The sequence below is a fragment of the Mixophyes fleayi genome, chromosome 12 (genome assembly GCF_038048845.1).
Source record: "Mixophyes fleayi isolate aMixFle1 chromosome 12, aMixFle1.hap1, whole genome shotgun sequence".
In the NCBI taxonomy this organism is placed as follows: domain Eukaryota; kingdom Metazoa; phylum Chordata; class Amphibia; order Anura; family Limnodynastidae; genus Mixophyes; species Mixophyes fleayi.
In genome coordinates this window covers 79,180,259-79,199,661 of record NC_134413.1, presented here as the reverse complement: position 1 = coordinate 79,199,661, position 19,403 = coordinate 79,180,259, and the positions used below count along the sequence as shown (strand labels likewise).

The following is a 19,403-nucleotide window of genomic DNA, read 5'->3' as shown; positions in this document are numbered from 1 at the left end:
ACAGGAAGTGAGAGTATGTTCCACTCTGATGAAGCAAAATCTTTATTCTGCCAGTATAAATGTCGGTGATCACATCATGCCACCGGTGCTATTAATCTTCTTAATCTGTAAGTATCGATAATTCTTTATTTTATATCTCTTTTATCGAATTAGGACCTTTTTAATCTCTCAACTCTATTTTAAATTGATGCTATCATTGAAATAAGACTTCATGTAGAATCATATATAACTGAACTTTGCAAAAGGCTTTAGTAGATAATAATGTATATTTAGTCTCTGTCTCTTCTTCTCAACTTTGTATAAATTACAGATCGATCTTTAACTGATGGGTATCACAAATGCAATTAGTATATCTTTTTTACCTAGTATACTGGATGCATAACACAATACGACTTGGTTCACACTCTTCATTCTCAGGAGACACTTCTACAAAATTGAAGTCTGTGTACAGTTATGGCCAGGTGGAAATATCTCAAAATACACACTGTGCTAAAGTATATCCATCATCTCAGGTCCAACTTCTACCATGCTAGGACCAATACTTTCATTCAAATTCAAAGTTTCTGTTGTTCTCCTAAGTCCAACTTCTAGGATGCTAGGACAACTACTTTCATTCAAATTCAAGGTTTCTGTTGTTCTCCTAAGTACAACTTCTAGGATGCTAGGACAACTACTTTCATTCAAATTCAAGGTTTCTGTTGTTCTCCTAAGTCCAACTTCTAGGATGCTAGGACAACTACTTTCATTCAAATTCAAGGTTTCTCCTGTTTTCCTAAGTCCAATTTCTAGGATGCAAAGTCAACTACTTTCATTCAAATTCAAGATTTCTGTTGTTCTCATAAGTCCAACTTCTAGGATGCTAGGACCAATACTTTCATTCAAATTCAAGGTTTCTCCTGTTCTCCTAAGTCCAACTTCTAGGATGCTAGGACAACTACTTTCATTCAAATTCAAGGTTTCTCCTGTTCTCCTAAGTCCAACTTCTAGGATCACAGAACAACTACTTTCATTCAAATTCAAGGTTTCTGTTGTTCTCCTAAGTCCAACTTCTAGGATGCTAGGACATCTACTTTCATTCAAATTCAAGGTTTCTGTTGTTCTCATAAGTCCAACTTCTACCATCCTTGGACCACTGCTTTCCTTTAAATTCAAGGTTTCTGTTTTTCTGCTCTGTTTAGCTCCATTTGTGGCTTAAATTCCATGGGAATAACGGGACATTGGGATTGTCTTTATTACATGCAAATTTATATATTTGAACATGTTTACTACATTGAGCGCACTGAACATAGAATCGTGCTTTTCTAAAGAAGCACAACAATGAAATGAGCATGATTCACCGTACAAATTTTGTGTATTATGCCATACCTGTTGTATAATCTATCTAATGTCGCACCCTCTCTTGGGAGAAAACAAAAAATATATAAAGAAAGGGGCGCCTTTAGTGAGATATATTATACAGACTTACTTGGATATCAATACAGAAACAGCGAAATTTGAATCTAAATAAAAAAAATGTTTTATTAATTCGTCACATATGTAATTCATCTAATATAAGACATCACAATAATAATAATAATAATAATAATAATAATAAAATAGATAAAAAACACACTGATGTATAGTTCCACTATCTGAAATTTGTATTTGGTAAAAAAGGAACGGTTTTATCTCCTCAGAGAAGCTAAAGAAGACTGTTACTTGCTGTTCTCTAGGATTGAAAACACTCTTCTTTGATGTGTAAAGATCTATACCATATATAGGGCATATCTTATTATATATCTCATTGGTCCGAGGGTGACGTGGAGGATAAAGACACATGGGAGTTGTGTAAACAATTCGGGTTCGATCCCAGGAGTGGATCTCTGGAATAAAAATCATCTTATTGAGAAATCATTGGGATACCATATACATTTGAATAGATCTGAATTACCCACATGGTTGCGATCTACATGGTGAACCTACCACTAACCTAAGGATTGTTTCTTGAGGAGACGATTTATAAAGAGCACATACGCCAGGATTTCACCAAAATTTAGCTTCTCTGAGGAAATAAACCCAATTCTTTTTTCTTTGGACACTACCAAATACACATTGCAGATAGTGGATTTATATATATGTGTAGTTTTTTTTAATCTATTTTATTATTGTTATTGTGATGTATCATATTAGATGAATTACATGGGTGATGAAATAATAAAAAAATGTTTTATTTAGATTCAAACTCCGCTTTTTCCGTATTGACCACCAGATCTGAGCTTGTGCAAAATACAAGTGTTTTTGGAGTGGAAACAGCTGTGTAACGCTCCCCACAGCTAGAAACAGTCCTCAGTATGTGCGCTCCCCAATCCTTTATCACAATTCAATAATTACTACACAACATAAAATCTAATCTTTGCACTGTTCCATAAAACTAGGTGTCCTATATTTATTTTACAATAAACGTACTTACCAGGAACTTCACCCAACACCACTCATTGCCAAGTGCAGAACCCGTTCCTATCGATTTGTGAAGGGGTGGGTCATACACGGAGAGGGGCAGAATTTCCACCAAAAGTGGACATTTCTGGCTAGGGTAGGTCAGTTGGAGATTACGTTGTCTCGATTTCACATGTCTAAGGGGGGGAATTCAATTCAGCGTGCCACGTAGAGCCTTTGGAATGGTGTGTGAAGCCACTCCGCAGTGATGTATCTCTATTCATTACTCCTCGCACACCGTAGATGTGTTCATAAAAATGAGTAATGATTCGTTCCCATAATAAGCAGTAATGTGCACAGTCGGAAATCGCATAGATGTCCGACGGGACATCGCTCTTAAATTGAATTCCCCACGAAATGCTGGCAGGTAGCCGTACCCATGCGTTTCATGCAAACATGAGCACAAAATGAGGCACCCAGAGGATTTTGTACTGCACCCTGCCATATTATATACCCGGTGTGTAACTCAACTGGGATCCTAGACCTGTATGTTGTGTGCAAACATGTGCTTCGTATATTTTTACAATATGTATGATGCACGTTATTGCTTTAAATACGTTTTAGTTTTTATACACAGTTATTATTTGCAAGTAAATTATGTTCGAAGCAATTGTGGTCTGCAGGGAAATACACAGTATATGTTTTTTGTAGTTGACAGAACATTTTTAACAGGGTTGATATCTCATGGGGAATACGTGACATGCCTATTGATTTTGAGAAAACAGAGAAGACTAAAACTTTGTACACTCAAGTGTAAAGTCATGGGGCAGCACAGTGGCCTAGTGGTTAGCACTTCTGCCTCACAGCACTGTGGTCATGAGTTAAATTCCCGACCATGGCCTTATCTGTGTGGAGTTTTGTATGTTCTCCCTGTGTTTGCGTGGGTTTCCTCTGGGTGCTCCGGTTTCCTCCCACACTCCAAAAATATACTGGTAGGTTAATTGGCTGATATCAAAATTGAACCTAGTCTCTCCCTCTCTGTCTGTCTGTTTGTATGTGAGTGTGTGTTAGGGAATTTAGACTGTAAGCTCCAATGGGGCAGGGACTGATGTGAATGAGTTCTCTGTACAGCGCTGCGGAATTAGTGGCGCTATATAAATAAATGATGATGATGAAAGTCATGCATGTCGGACACTAGAATTCACATATAGAGCAGAGAATTAATGCTGATGTAACGCCTATATCAGTGTAAAGGGACCCTAGATCAGTAAAGCAGAACTAAGAGATTACTCAGTGTTATTAGAAGAAATATTTTATATACACTTGAGACCTTGTGTAGAATCTTGGGGGTAAAGTGCGGATTTTGCAAGTCAATGATGTTCGGCGACTTTGCAGGGGACATTTAAAACAGCAATGGCTTTCAAGGCAAAATTTGTCTTTAAGACCATTGCCATTTTAAAAGGACAGTGACCTATAGAACTAATCACAGTTCTTCAGAAGGACCTGTAGAAGAAGAGGACATACTTTGAAATGAAAGAGGATTAGGAGAAAACACACAAATGTGAGAACACATAAATGCATTGTCTCCCGGAGAATAGGGTACAATAAAATAATGCAAAAATTCAAGACAGAATTTGAAGATGGAATTTGAATGATAAACTTCTCAAAGGTCGGGTGTAAGTGGCTAGAGCAGAGTGGACCTAGACCCATATTCATCACCAGACCTATCTTCATATATGCTCCTTGTTGAATACAGACGTGCGTATGCCCTGTGTACATTCGTTTTGCATTTATTGATGAATGAGACCCAGGGAGAGAAGAAGGAAAAAATCTAGTTATTTGACTACTTCAATCCTTTAACAATACAGAAACCTTTCACCTAGTATAATTGGACACTTGTCAATTGACATGAAATTTTGCCCATTTCTGTGGCAGAATTTGTCCTTAAGTGTGCTGTGTGGGATTCCCCCTTTATTTATTCTGTGAAATGTAGATTGGGAAATGTATATATACAGGGACTGATTCATTTTCGGAAGTCCTACAGTTTGTGTCCAGTTGCACAGCGTATCTTATGTGAAATAGCTCAGCGCATGTCCAGAAATGGACATTGCGCCAATGAACGCAAACTGCATTCCATTCTCGTCCTCCCGCAACTGACACGACTGCCTACGACTTGAGAGACGTAACGGGGGCAAGAAGGGGCGGACTAATGTAGGCCATTCACAATAGGTCCGCTGTTGATGCGCCGACTCAATCCCCATGTTTGATGCAAGTACGCGTGTTTTCAGACGTATCATCTGCACCTACTACAGGGCAGGGGTAAATGCCAGCTGATAGTGATGACTGACATGGCAAGGTATATGAATTATAAAGTACATATATGTGTGCCATTACCTATCACAGAACATCTGTATACAAAATGTATTATAAAGTACAGTACGCTTTGCAGTATGCTTTATTTATGTAATATAAAAAATTTATACTTTCATTTAATTTTTGTTTCAATTATTATACCGTTGTCAGTTGTTATTTGAATTTATTTTAAAATAAAAGTTGAATACGTTCTGATGTCAACTTCTATGTATGGGCGTATACTAGAGTCTGTTCTGTTTGTCTATGTACAGCAAGTAGTGTTTAGACAAAGCACACTTACACCCAGATTCTAATGGAAAGGTATCTCGAGATCCAATTGGGTTCGAATACGGTAGGAACTACGCGCACGTTCCGTATTCATTATAAACACGCAAATGATGTGCAAGTTATGCTTGGATATGAATCAGGCCAGCAATGTGAAAGGTCATTCCCTGGAATGGTGAAACTGTAGCGGAACTCAAACCTTGGGCCTCATTAGTGATCTTATCTGTCGTTTTTTGCTTATCTTAAGCAAATCCACTCTGTGCATGCTCAGAAAAGGGAGATAAGAAGCAAAATCCACTGCGTAAGTGAAGAATTTCTTAAGTTAAGATGAACATCCATCTTAACTTCACTCTTATCTCCCCGTTTCTTCTTAAAAATAAGCATCTTAACTTTTGCACAAGATAAGATCACTAATGAATCAGGCCCCTTGTGCGTGCCACGCAGGTCAGGTGCCTCTGGCCAGTCTACACTCACATACGGTATTGTGTCAATGAATGAGTGAGGGAGTGGGGACGATGCAGAGAGCAGGGTGCATTGCTGTAAGTTAGACAATTGCTGAAGCATAATAGAGACTAGTTCCACTTGTAACCGAACACACTAAGCACAGCTGTTTTATAACTTTCTTTCTCTGTTTTACAGCTGCTTCACTGCAACTGTCTGGTAAGTAGGTATTTTTATAGCTAATACAAATTTATCATTCAGCTATATCACACATCACTCTGATATTCAGTCCAGTATTTCAGCAATTACAGTTATATATCTGTTGTTGCTACATTGCAAGTCAGATCATTTATTTCTAAACTGATTCCAATGCAGCCGTGGCATATGCGGATTGGTTACATATCTTGTTTTAAAGCAGCTACCACTGAAAATGAAAGGGTGTTGCCCGTCATCCACCCGAAGTTTGTACTGTCCCGTTATCATTGCTTCTCAGCAGAATGTGATTACATAACGCCAGCATCCGACCAATAAGGAGACAGATGTAAGTGTAAAACAAGGGTGATGTTTCTCCCTCATTATGAAAAGGGTATGCAGACTTCTGCAATTGGTGTGTTGTACAGGTTTTTTTTCCTCACTTTTTTTCCATAAAAATTGTGTATTTGTTCTCCGCTCAAATTTAGTTGGTTCCAAGTTCACATTAAAGGTGTGAAAAGTTCTGACATTATTTCTCACGAGTCCATGATATACACCTGCAATTTCTAAAAGGGTATGAATACTTTTTATATCCACTGTAGGTCAAAAATGCTAATTTCAATTTTTCAAGTAGTAGAAGACACATCCATCAATATAAAGTGATTTGACCATTCTCTGTCTCCTCTATTCTCGTCTCTAACTTGCATTTTTTTTTCCACTCTACGATCACAGTATTTGGCTGTGAGAGGAAGATAATTTATTTGCAGTTTCTTGATGATTTGCCTAGTCTAAAACTTCTGCAATTTGAGGATACAAAATAGCAAGTGTGGTATTCTCTGTGAATGGTTAAACAAATCATTAGCCACACCCATGTACACACGCCACTCGTTCATGGCTAGTTATGGTTTCATAAGGATTAAGGCAATCATATATGGTGTAATGCCAATATAAATATACAATGCATTGGGTATCACACCATTATTTCCCTATGCCTGTAGTGTTTGCGTGTTCTTCATTTGCTTACCCAATGCAAAAATGATCTACCCCACATGATATTTCCCAACTACCCAGCTCCCCCTCTTCTGTTACTTTTACTACAAACATTAGTGGTTAAGATCAAAAAGCAAAAAAAGAAAACCTATTTTTATGCTGTCCTCTAAATGGTTCAGCTCTAGGACCATGACTAGGTGCATCCTATGCTAAAAACCGATCTGACAAACAGTGACTGACAGCGGGATTGGAAGATATACAGGTGATGGAAGATCCTCCCTCCCATGTACATCAGTTTCCTCCAATGTTCCAAAGACAGATTGGTTCATTAATTCGTACCTGAAAACATCCTCCATTTTTTGTAAGAAAGTCACAATTACTTGTAGTAATTTTTGTAAGAGCTCTTGACCAGGTTGGTAACCTGAAGAAGGACTATCCTGTCATCCTCCGATCCTCTGAAATTAGAGAAATTCTGGGTCCATTAATGTAATGAAGACAGATCATTTTTTCTATAAGTAATTAAAAATGTTTAAATAATTGCCCTCCCTGCCGACTCCTACACCCTCCCTGCTCTCGAAACATCTGTCTACCTTTCTTATTTGCATCTTGTACTATGCATTGAAAGATCACAGACTATGCCATTAAATTGTTTCCCTCTAAGGGGTGTAATAGATTTTCTTGCAATATTTCATCTTGCGTTTTTTAGGAGCTACAATCAGACCCATGGTGACCTTCACACCAAACTGGAGAAATATATTCATGTATGAATCAGTGACTATAACATGCAATGTGGGATCTACTGTGCAGGACAACCAAAAATATTCTTGGTATAAAGACAAAAAAATTATATTTGAACATCAACAGAGTTTCACACTCCAATCTGCTAGTATTGAAGATCGTGGAGACTATCAGTGCAAGACCACAACAAGCGATAAAAGTGATCCATTACGACTGTATGTAATTGACAGTAAGTTAACCTGGTGACCTTAAATTAAATGAAAATAACAGTGAATGCATTGAAATAGCTAATTATTATTTTTTAAATGTAAGCATGTTTTTAATTACTATTAATTATGATTATTGCCACTTCTGTGATGCAGACGTTTTTGCAGAATTCGAAAGTTTCTGTGGCACCCATTAAATCAGGACTTCCTATAAATAAGTGCAGTATCTTTTTATTAAAACACTTCAAGGTTTTAAGAACATGATACTAAAAAACTATGAAATATTATCTTTGCATTCATGCACAAAGCTAAGTGCACTATTGAATATTGACTATGTGGAACGTCTATGTCCACTAACTCAACACATCATAATTAAACAGATGTAACATGTATTTAAACACACATACAAAGTTGCAATATAATAAGCAACACATATTTAATCTCTTTCTAAAAAAAATGGATTAGAATATTGAAGAACACACACACAATAAACTATTATTATTATTTTTAAGGTGATAGGTATTCTTAAAATTCCGGAGTCTGCTACATAGTCTGGACACAGTGGCCCCTCACACACACATAATACACGGACACAGTGGACCCTCACACACACATAATACACAGACACAGTGGTCCCTCACACACACATAATACACGGACACAGTGGCCCGTCACACACACATAATACACGGACACAGTGGCCCCTCACACACACATAATACATGGACACAGTGGCCCCTCACACACACATAATACACAGACACAGTGGCCCATCACACACACATAGTACACGGACACAGTTGCCCCTCACACACACATAATACACGGACACAGTGGCCCCTCACACACACATAATACACTGGCACAGTGGACACACACACATAATACACACACATAATACACACACACAACACACACACACTTAATATACTACCCCACCCCTCCCCCAACTTACGAATTTTTTTTTCAAATTGCTCCTGTCCCCCCCAGCTGTGCCCCTGAGAGCCGCTAGGCCCTAGGCAGGTGCCTAGGTTGCCTAGCAGTAAATCCGTCCCTGGTGTGAGGACGGACAAATCACAAGCCATAAGCTCTTGATTCTGGCTTGTGATTAGTTCTCCTGCTTACACAACCCTTCCCCAGATTTCATCTAAGACTGTAAAAGAAAAATTTGAAGTTTAAACACGAATAATACTAAACGTTCAAAACTTTATTTGCTCTATTATTTATTTTTATTTTGTTTTCTATCTCAGGTATGCTTATCCTACAAAGGCCCCACACTGTATATGAAGGGGTTCCACTGACTCTGCGATGTCACAGTTTCCCTGGATACAATACAGCAAACACAACATTTTTCAAGAACAACACCATCGTACAATTCTCGGCCAATGACAGTGAGCTACGTTTTACAAAAGTAGATTTTAACCTGACGGGTCTATACAAATGTACGAAGCAAATATATAACCATGGGAAATATCAAATTTACTCTGCTGAGGCTTTTGTTTCCGTCCAAGGTAAGATCTGTTGACTTTCTCAGTTGAGATCTTGTTGTATCATATTATCTACCACGGTTTTGAATTCCCTTTGACTACTAATGTGACCACGCTAAGACCACAAGTGATTGAACAATGTGATTTCCATCCTTAGTATTCTGATTGGCTGCAGCTTCTCTTTAAACCGCTACTGCATTAATTGTCCACCTTATCGGGAGCTTATTGGCTCAAATTATCAGCCGAAACTTGACTACCTTCCTCCAAGTGCCAGAACCTGCAAACAGTGTTGGTCCTGATTGTTAGCTGAGGGGTGAGTACAATTGAAAGAAGTGGTCATCCAGAAAATAAACTACTGGACAACCACATTTTTTCATAGATGACCCTCGGTGGCTTTGGCCAACTTATGTTCATGGTCTGATGAACGTAAGATATCATCATCATCAGCAGATGTTTTTATAGCGCCCCTAATTCTGCAGCGTTGTACAGATAGCTCACTCAGATGAGTTCCTGCCCCATTGGAGCTTACAGTCTAAATTCCCTAACACACATATGCAGACCGAGAGAGACCAAGGCCAATTTAATAGCAGCCAATTAACCTACCAGTATGATTTTTTGGAGTGTGGGAGGAAATCGGAGCATCCGGAGGAAACCCATGCAAACATGGGGAGAACATGCAAACTCCACACAGAGTATGGTTGAGAATCAAACTCATTACCCCAGTGCCCCCTACCCTTGTAGGCCACTGTTCTGCCCTACAAAGGTAGGGGGCTAGTTGTGTGTTGTTCAGAATGGAATGCAAACTAGAGATCAATTTCTACGTCATCCTATCCCATCTCTGGTATCTCCTCAATCAACAATAAAATACACAGATTCATGGAAATCATGAAACAATGATGTCTTCATGCTTTTCTCACATTTCTGTCCAGCTGGGACATTTCATTACTGTCCATGTGGACAAAACAGTTGGTCTGATATAGAGGCCAACTGATTCCTGTTCTGCAATAATTCAGTTGCAGTTTTCTCTATTCATGTATACAAGCTTTAACCCTGCCGATGGCAGTACACATGTAACTAAGAACATATAACTGTTTGCTGAGACTCTTATAAATAAGTCTTGTTGGGCTTTAGTACCCGATGAACTCTATCTGTTCTTATCTTACTGCAGCCCTAAACATAGTATAATAACCTGAAAAATGCAGAAGATTTAGTGGACCTGAAAGGTGATGTAAACGATGCAAGTTTAGTAGTCACAGGATTTCCTGTGAAAGTAATAACAGCTGTTCTTGAACAAGTGTTAAATAAAAGTTAAAAAAATCAAAAGGACATACACTGAGACATTTCTTGGTTATGGAGACATGAAAAGGAGATATATTCTGTATAATGTAAATATTATATATTGGTATTATTTATTGCATAGCATATAGTAGGCATACAGCCTGGTAGTGCCATGTAGGCATCCTGAGTTCTTGTGTGCCATGCTTTGCCTTGACCTTCACCTTGCTGAATAACATGTCTGTTGCTGCATGTTGGCTCCACGTACTCCTCTATCTATCTATCTATCTATCTATCTATCTATCTATCTATCTATCTATCTCATATCTATCTATCTATCTCATATCTATCTATCTATCTATCTCATATCTATCTATCTATCTATCTATCTATCTCATATCTATCTATCTCATATCTATCTATCTCATATCTATCTATCTATCCATTTCATATTAATCTATTTATCTATCGCATATCTATCTATCTCATATCTATCTATCTATCTATCGCATATCTATCTATCTCATATCTATCTATCTATCTATCTATCTATCTATCTATCTATCGCATATCTATCTATCTCATATCTATCTATCTATCTATCAATCGCATATCTATCTATCGCATATCTATCTATCTATCTATCTATCTATCTATCTATTGCATATCTATCTATCTATCTCATATCTATCTATCTATCTATCTCATATCTATCTATCTATCTCATATCTATCTATCTCATATCTATCTATCTATCTCATATCTATCTATCTCATATCTATCTATCTATCTATCTCATATCTATCTATCTATCTATCTCATATCTATCTATCTATCTCATATCTATCTATCTCATATCTATCTATCTATCTATCTCATATCTATCTATCTATCTATCTATCTCATATCTATCTATCTCATATCTATCTATCGCATATCTATCTATCTCATATCTATCTTTCTATCTATCTATCTATCTATCTCATATCTATCTATCTCATATCTATGTATCTCATATCTATCTATCTATCTAATATCTATTTATCTATCTATCTATCTCATATGTATCTATCCATCTATCTATCTATGTCATATCTATCTATCTATCTATCTATCTCATATGTATCTATCTATCTATCTATCTATCTCATATCTATCTATCTATCTATCTTTCTCATATCTATCTATCTATCTTTCTATCTATCTATCTATCTATCTTGCTATCTATCTATGTCATATTTATCTATCTATCTCATATCTATCTATCTATCTATCTATCTATCTATCTATCTATCTATCTATGTCATGTTTATCTATCTATCTATCTATCTTGCTATCTATCTATGTCATATTTATCTATCTATCTCATATCTATCTATCTATCTATGTCATGTTTATCTATCTATCTATCTACACTCACACTGCCATTGACATACAATGACATGGGCGAGGTTCGTATAGTGCAATCAGGCTCATCTCCTGCAGCTCAGGGTGTAGGATGCTCTACTGGAAAACCACAGTTACAATGCAATTTGTGCCTCAGTCATTAAGGAGAGCAAAGCATAAAAAGGAGTAACTTTGCACCTGAGAAATGTTGCATTGGAGGGGGGGGTGCATCTAAAATGCGAGGACAGATTTATACTTGGGGTAGGACATGTCCTAGATAAACTTTAAACTTCAGTGTAAACATAAAGCTATCAGGTATTTGTGTGCTACATGAAAAAACAGCCAGTATTTATCTTATGTGCAAAATAACAAACTAATTTGCACCCCTTGCATTGTAACATGGTTTGTCCAGGATCAAATTTACTCCTTTTTTTTGCTTTGCTCTTCTTAATGACTTTTTGGGCTAGATTTACTAAGCTGCGGGTTTGAAAAGGTGGGGATGTTGCCTATAGCAACCAATCAGATTCTAGCTTTCATTTATTTAGTACCTTCTACAAAATGACAGCTAGAATCTGATTGATTGCTATAGGCAACATCCCCACTTTTTCAAACCCCAGCTTAGTAAATCTAGCCCTTTAAGTTTACATCACTTTCCATAAATTGATTAAATTACCTTTTCTTTTCTATTTTTCCTTCTAGTATTGTATGGTTTGTTACATTGTCTCTTGAGGTTTTTTCTTTCTTAGATTACCTGTGTATGTACAGTATTTATATCAGTTGATTTATTTATCTTTGTAGCTGCACTAAAAGGCAATATAATTGCTGCTAAAAAAAATATAAATGTCATGCAATACCAAGTTTATCATTCAGATGCTACTTTTGCAATTATTATCTGTAGAAAGCATACATCTAGACCTTACCTTATATAGTATTAGAAATCATAAATGTATAAATTATTATAAAAGACAGGTATCCATATTGGTGATGATCTTTGATGATGAGTCACACAGTAAAGTTAGCAATGTTGTTGCTGGTACTGGAAAATCAGTAGTTGCCTATTCTCCCAGAAAGTCCGGCCCACTAACTAAATTAAGTGGGAGGGGGCAGAGCTTAGTGATGTCACGCTGGCCCCACCCCCGCTGTAGTAGACTGGAAATTGTGTCATTCAGCAGAGGGGACTTAATGATGTGATTTGTATGGCTACATCCCTAGGACTTTGCAGCGAGATCTCTCTGCGAAAAGGAGAGGTCACAATTGTTAGCAGGTATAGGTAAAGACATTACAACACCTGTATTTTTTTTTTACACAACCTTTTCGAAGGCAAATTTTTGTGTTGGGAAATTCAGTTAAGAGTGGTGTCTGACAGGCACTTTACACATTCATTCAGTGTCTTAAGACGGGTGTGACCGGGGGAGCCTATCCCTCCACTGAAATGCGTCAGCATGGCAGTGATTAAGCTCTACGAACACTAGCAATTTCCAACTGCAAAAGTACTAGCATGAGAAACTGCCTGTCTGTCACAACCCTAATATTGGGAGCAATAAAAAGAAGAACAGATGGAGTAGAGTTTGCTGTAGTGAATAGTTCAACTTTGACTTGCGTTTTCGCCAGCAATGGTGCTCGTTACCGTATGACCCAATACATGAACAAGTGGGCTTTGATTGGGTTTGTTAAAACGAGCAATAAATGATTTTTAATGTACAATCTAAACTGTCAAGAGCCTTTATCACTATTATTATTGTTGTTATTATTATTATTATTATTATTAATAATTATTTATTTATTTATTATAATGAATGACCCCATGGACTGTACAATCTAATTACATAATCACAGGCACACTTACATCAGGGGCTATTATCACCTTGTCTTTGTACTGTGATATTCAAGTTCATTGTAAAAATAAAAAGTTGTGTACTAAATATCGATGTTGATAACACCAACACTACTTACCCCGACATTGTCATGACGGAACTGCAATTCCCGACATCTTCATGTTCCCGACTGTTGAAAAAGCTGACTTACATCTATTTCCACCGATCCACACAACGGCATACACAATGACTTAATTTGTAAAGGCGACACTATTGGTGTTGTTAAGGGGGCAATGCAAGTACGTGCCAACTGGACAATGTAGAAGGATAAGTAGAAAAGCATTGTCCATCTGGCACGTACTTGAATTGCCCCCTTAACAACACCAATGGCGTCGCCTTTACAACTGACGTCATTGTGTGTGCCGTCCTGTGGATCGGTGGAAATAAATGTAAGTCAGCTTTTTGAACAGTCGGGAATATGAAGATGTCGGAAATCACAGTTTCGTCATCACAATTGCGTGGTAAGTAGTGTCAGTGTTATTGTAGTCGTAAAAATGACTACCACCAAAAATAAAAACCAGGCAGAATAGTTACATTTGGAATGAAGCCCTTCTTTCTTCTCGCAGGTAGGACTCACACAGACTATTCACTCACCTGGATTCTGGCGGCTGCTTTTCCTCTCGTCTTTCTCTGTTTTGCTCTCCTGCTCTACAAGTATAGACACAAACTATCATCATTGGTCAGAGGACATCAGCGGCAACAAACAATCGCAGGTAAAGGCCAGCAGAAAGGTAACTATTTCAAGTTTGGTAAAGCCGCCAAGAAAATTTTTATATGCTGCGGTGGATGGACGACTTGAAGAGGTGAATTGTTCTATTGCTTCATTCCTTAGTGTCTAATGCTTATGTTGGATTTCATATTTTATAAACAATAATAATATTATAGGAGATAGTGCTCTCCCTATTGCCAAATATATGGATATTAGAAGTCACAGAGAAGTTATCTGGTACTTATATTGAGGTCACATTCCAAGATGCCTTAGAATACATATATATATATATACCTTATGGGGAGCATTATTCCTTATTCCTAGTACACACTAAATCAGTGACATCAGACCTCACTGTTAATAGTATACACATATTATTTACAGGAGTTGGCACCAATATCGACATCTCTTTTTGTATCATAATATCATTATTATTACTATTATTAATATTAGTAAATTACCTACTTATAAATACACTAAAGGGTTTTATGTTGTTGTTGCTGTGTTACAGGTCAACAAATTGACTAAATACAATTTTCTCATTTTTCTTTTTTTGATCAGACTCTGACGGACAGCTCAGAGCAGAAGAAGATGTGAATTACACATATATTGATATCAATTGTTTGAAGAAAGGTCAGCCATATTCATGTCTATATTACTATTACCAAAATGTAGTAGGTGAGACACTGCTGAAACAAAGAGGAGACAGTCAGGAGAAAGACCTAAGCACGCAATGTAGCAAAGTTAAATGTTAGCTCAGGGATTGAGTTGCCTTACGATATTTCTGGCCAGACAGCAGCAGAGGAGTAACTTCCTGCCTAGAAAGTAGCTGCTTGCCTAAACAGACACACAAACACACTATTATTCTGCTCAGCTGTGAGATGGATTCGCAGCTGAGTAGATATGGTTCTGTCATTTCTACTCCAACATCGACATAATTTCATAGCAGCACACACCCACCTCCTCGTCATTTACGGACAGAGGAAGGGATGTGTGTAAGAATTTGTGTACTTCCTGCTTTTACCTTGCACAGTAAAAGCAGTGGAGGGGGGCAGGCATCCCTTCCTGCAACTCATGTACATAAAGCTGCAGCTCCCTGTCACGGATATGTTGGGATTGTGTTACACAGGTGACCTCTTTACCATGTGGCACTCTCCCAATGTATCAAGTTACCTTATCAAAGCTCTGTAGCATCATGTCATCTCAATCCTGCTCCTCTACTCACCACCTTATAATGTGTGCAGTAAGAGAAGCGGCGGAAGCGTAGATGGATGGTTGGGGTAAGGGTGGTGGCTTGGGTGAAGGGGGATAATGAAGGGTGGTAGTGGAGGGATCATTTCCTTGAGTGAGGGACTGATAAAGGGAGATTATGGAGGGGAATGGTGAGTTATAATGGAGATGGTGGTGTCAAGATAAATAACAGGAGTGGGGGCATGGAGAAAAGGGAAATGGTCTCAATAAGGAGGGATAGTAACATAGGTGTTGAAGAGGTATCGTGGGGGGTGATGAAGAGGGATGTAGTTATGGTGACAAAGAGAGATCATGATGGGAGAAGATGGGGTGATAATAAGTATAGGGGTAATGATGAGGCATGGTCGGTAGACAATGAAGGGGGATGTGGAGAATGATAAATAAAAGGGGCGGTGGTTGATGAAGAGGCACGGTGGGGACATGATGGGGTCATGAAGCATTCCAGGGGTGGTGAAGATGGATTGTGTGGCATTGATGAAGATGGATAATAGCGGGGTTGAGTGGTGGTGGTGGTAAAGAACTGAGATAATGAAGATAAGTGATGAGAGGATGATGAATAACAGGGGTGGAGAGTGATGAAGGGGGTTCAAACAGGTGGATATTTTGGAGATAGTGGTGGTTGATGAATAACCGCTGTGGTTTGATTGATAACTTGCAGTGTTGTAGGGATGATAAAGAGGGATGGTCAGAGGGTGATAAATTAGAGGAAAAGGAATTACAGGGGACGATGATGAAGTCTTTGTGGAAAATGAGTTGCAGTAAAGTGGAAGGTCACTGAAATAAAGAAATCACCCCCTTTGTTTCAGGCAGCCTCTAAGGAGTTGTCAGAGTCCAAGGGGCGGGGAGTAACCAGATCCAAAGCAAAGATCAGAATTGTCAACGATCCAGAAGGTAGTCAAGTCCAAAATAGGGTCAGAATAGGCATGGATCCAGAGAGCAGTTAGGTCCAAAGCAAAGGTCAGAACCAAAACCTAGGCAAGAAGCCATGAAAGCAGGAGTTATACAGAAACAGCGTGCCATCATCATCATCAGCAAGGAGCCAATCAGGAGGCTTCTAGTGAATAACTTGATGCAGTATGCACACATGATCGTACTGCACTGCCTGGCTGCGCTGAGATGTGTCCATGGCAACCAAGTAGCCGGGTAAAGGAGGAGGCTCAAAGTGAGGGCGTCAGCACTCATAACATTCTTTAAGCTTGAAAAATTATTTGAATTGGAAAACTTACATTGCATTATAATCAAGTGCAGTGGATAGGTCTTGATGGGGCTTACAGGGAGCAAAATTCTATCTAGAGAGTACTGCGAGTGCTATACTCAGATACTATAAATGTTGATAAGTATACATAAACTTATTATTATCTTTATTTGTGTTTTAGACTCCCCAGCTCCCAAAACTGGAAATGTGAGTATTTGTGTGATACATTTATATTATTTGAAGTCTATTGTCTGTGTCTACAAGAAACTGTTGTTTCAGTCGAATCATCTGCAGCATTTCACTGCTCAATAAAACTACTCCCAAGTGAGCAAAGTTGCCTTTAATAAGCGGAGCTATATACTGGAAAATCACTGTTCAGATTACAGAAAAAGAAACAACACATAGCTCCCAACATTTAAAAAAACAAATCGGGTCAACTTGAGTCTCTCCCATGCTTCATCTGAACCATGTCCCTATCCTTCAAAACCACGCCCAGATCTGACCAACCTCATGAAGCCGCACCCACTTTCTGACAGGGCGTGGGCCTCACCAAAATTGGGGCTATTGCTAGGTATGAAGTGTGATTATTTGATCATTTCATTAGAATGAAAGTGGTTTGGTGTGTGTTTGTGCGTAATTTCTCTTTATACTTATACAAAGAGATTGATTTGACTGGTCAAACATTTGCTCTCCTTTATTAAGTCATAAAGGAGGGCAAAGCATAAAAAAGGAGTAACTTTGCACCTGGGCAAAACCATGTTGCATTGGAGCGGGAGGGGGAGGCATAAATTTAAAAAGTGGGGACATATTTATAGTTAGGGTAGGACATGTCCCAGATCGACTTTAAACGTCAATGTAAAAATAAAGCAATCAAATATTTTTGTGCTGCATGAAAAAACAGCCAGTATTAAACTTATGTACAAAATGATAAACTAATTTGCACCCCTTGCAATGTAACATGGTTTGTCCCGAAGAACAGTTACTCAGTTTCTTGCCTTGCTCTCCTTAATGACTCAGGCACATTGTGCGTAGAGGTCATAAAGAAAGGACTGAGTGTGAGGTCTCCGGGCATGATCAAAATAGAAGTTTGATCCTCTGAAGCTCTTCTCTAATCAGTGACTGTGAGATTGGACAGATATAAAACTGATTGTAACATCATGTTAGTTTAGGCAAGTATAATATAACCAAACACAGAAAATGCTCAGCAATGTACCAGCATTAACATTTGGCAAAAGACATTTGTACTTTAAGTTCTAGTCCCATTTATGTCTCCCATCTTATGTGAATTTGAGAGATATAGGCGATGACTAAGAGTTTTATAACTATACTGTATTTTGTTTCTCTAACAGGACGATTATTCTATTATATATTCACTTGTGACACAAGCAGCCACCATTGAAACCACAAACAGCTCATGAACCTCCGACTATGAAATAATTACGTTTTATTTTAAACTGTTACATCTGCGATGGATTTCTCCGGATAAGATGTTATATTGTACTGTGTCGATGACAGCCTTCATGTCATGTGGGTGCAACTGCGACCTCAAGTACAATAATGTGGACAAACTTAAGAGAAAATGATTCACATATTTTAAAAGATCGATACAATATATATTGGGACAAAAATACTGGAACAGTGTTTTTTGGGCAGGTATGTTTGTCCCAGGTTTCTGACCTACATGTATTAAATACCCCAGGAAATTGTATTTAAACGGCTTGTTAAGGATTTTTGGCCTTTGGGAAAAACTGGCAAAGGGTTCTTGGGGTATGGATGGAAAGTGAGGGCGGGTTCCATCTATTAGGCCCCATTTCAGGTCTTCTAGGCCTCCCTCCTGAGGACAGGCTGATTAGCACTTGCATCTGTGTGAGGGTGTTTAATAGCAGTCAGGTTAGACAATCACTACTCTGCGTGGGGGAAGGGACTGCAGAGTCTCTATAAGAGAGAGCCTGATATTTGGTGTGACCAGACTATGCGTGCTGGAACTTCTAATGTTTTCTGATTGAAAGGGAGGAACAACTTGTTTTTAGTTGCCGGAGAGGCAAGGTGTTTGCTTTGAAGTTTTTCCTTATTGTTTTTGCTTAATAAAACTGGCTGAGGCCAGTTGTACCAAAACATTGGTCTTGATGTGATTTCTCGGCTGTTGTACCCTACCATCTACCCCAGGAGATGGCAACTGTTCCCCTAAACCTGGCTATATATGTGTGTGTGTGTGTGTGTGTGTGTGTGTGTGTGTGTGTGTATATATATATATATATATATATATATATATATATATATATATAATATATATAAGCCTAGCAGCGTGTGTTAGTGTGTGGAAAAAACTATTTTCTCAGAAAGGGCTCATCCAATTGACCTGAAATTTGGTATACTGACATTATTTGACAAAAAAAATATAATAGCGAAGTCAGTTAACTTCCATCATCCCCCCTTCCCCCCGTGGGAGGGGTCATAAAGGCTAAATTTACCAGTTGAGGGCTCAAACTCTTGACCGTGTGGGTATTTATTTACCAGAGCCTGTGTTTGGTCATGGACAATTGTATGTCGCATTTTCACGAGTACGAAGAAGCAGTGATGTGAAAGTGCAGGTTATAAATACTGCCC

General features: G+C 38.2%; 1 protein-coding gene across 1 annotated transcript; it reads left to right on the top strand.

Moving 5' to 3' along the window:
- On the top strand, positions 1 to 18,837 carry LOC142109183 (low affinity immunoglobulin gamma Fc region receptor III-B-like). The gene is made up of 8 exons (XM_075193271.1): positions 1 to 107; positions 5,692 to 6,034; positions 7,382 to 7,642; positions 8,870 to 9,130; positions 14,208 to 14,354; positions 14,912 to 14,983; positions 16,978 to 17,003; positions 18,146 to 18,837. Exons 3-8 carry the CDS (start codon positions 7,399 to 7,401, stop codon positions 18,212 to 18,214), a joined length of 819 nt encoding a protein of 272 aa, XP_075049372.1. The 5' UTR covers positions 1 to 107; positions 5,692 to 6,034; positions 7,382 to 7,398; the 3' UTR covers positions 18,215 to 18,837.
- The last annotated feature ends 566 nt before the right edge of the window (positions 18,838 to 19,403 follow it).

Excerpts from the sequence above, each read along its gene's own strand:
- LOC142109183 (XM_075193271.1), top strand. The coding sequence starts at position 7,399 with ATGGTGACCTTCACACCAAACTGGAGAAATATATTCATGTATGAATCA. Across the intron at positions 9,131-14,207 it reads GGCTTTTGTTTCCGTCCAAG|GTAGGACTCACACAGACTAT; the intron begins GTAAGATCTGTT and ends TTCTTCTCGCAG. Across the intron at positions 17,004-18,145 it reads CAGCTCCCAAAACTGGAAAT|GACGATTATTCTATTATATA; the intron begins GTGAGTATTTGT and ends TTTCTCTAACAG.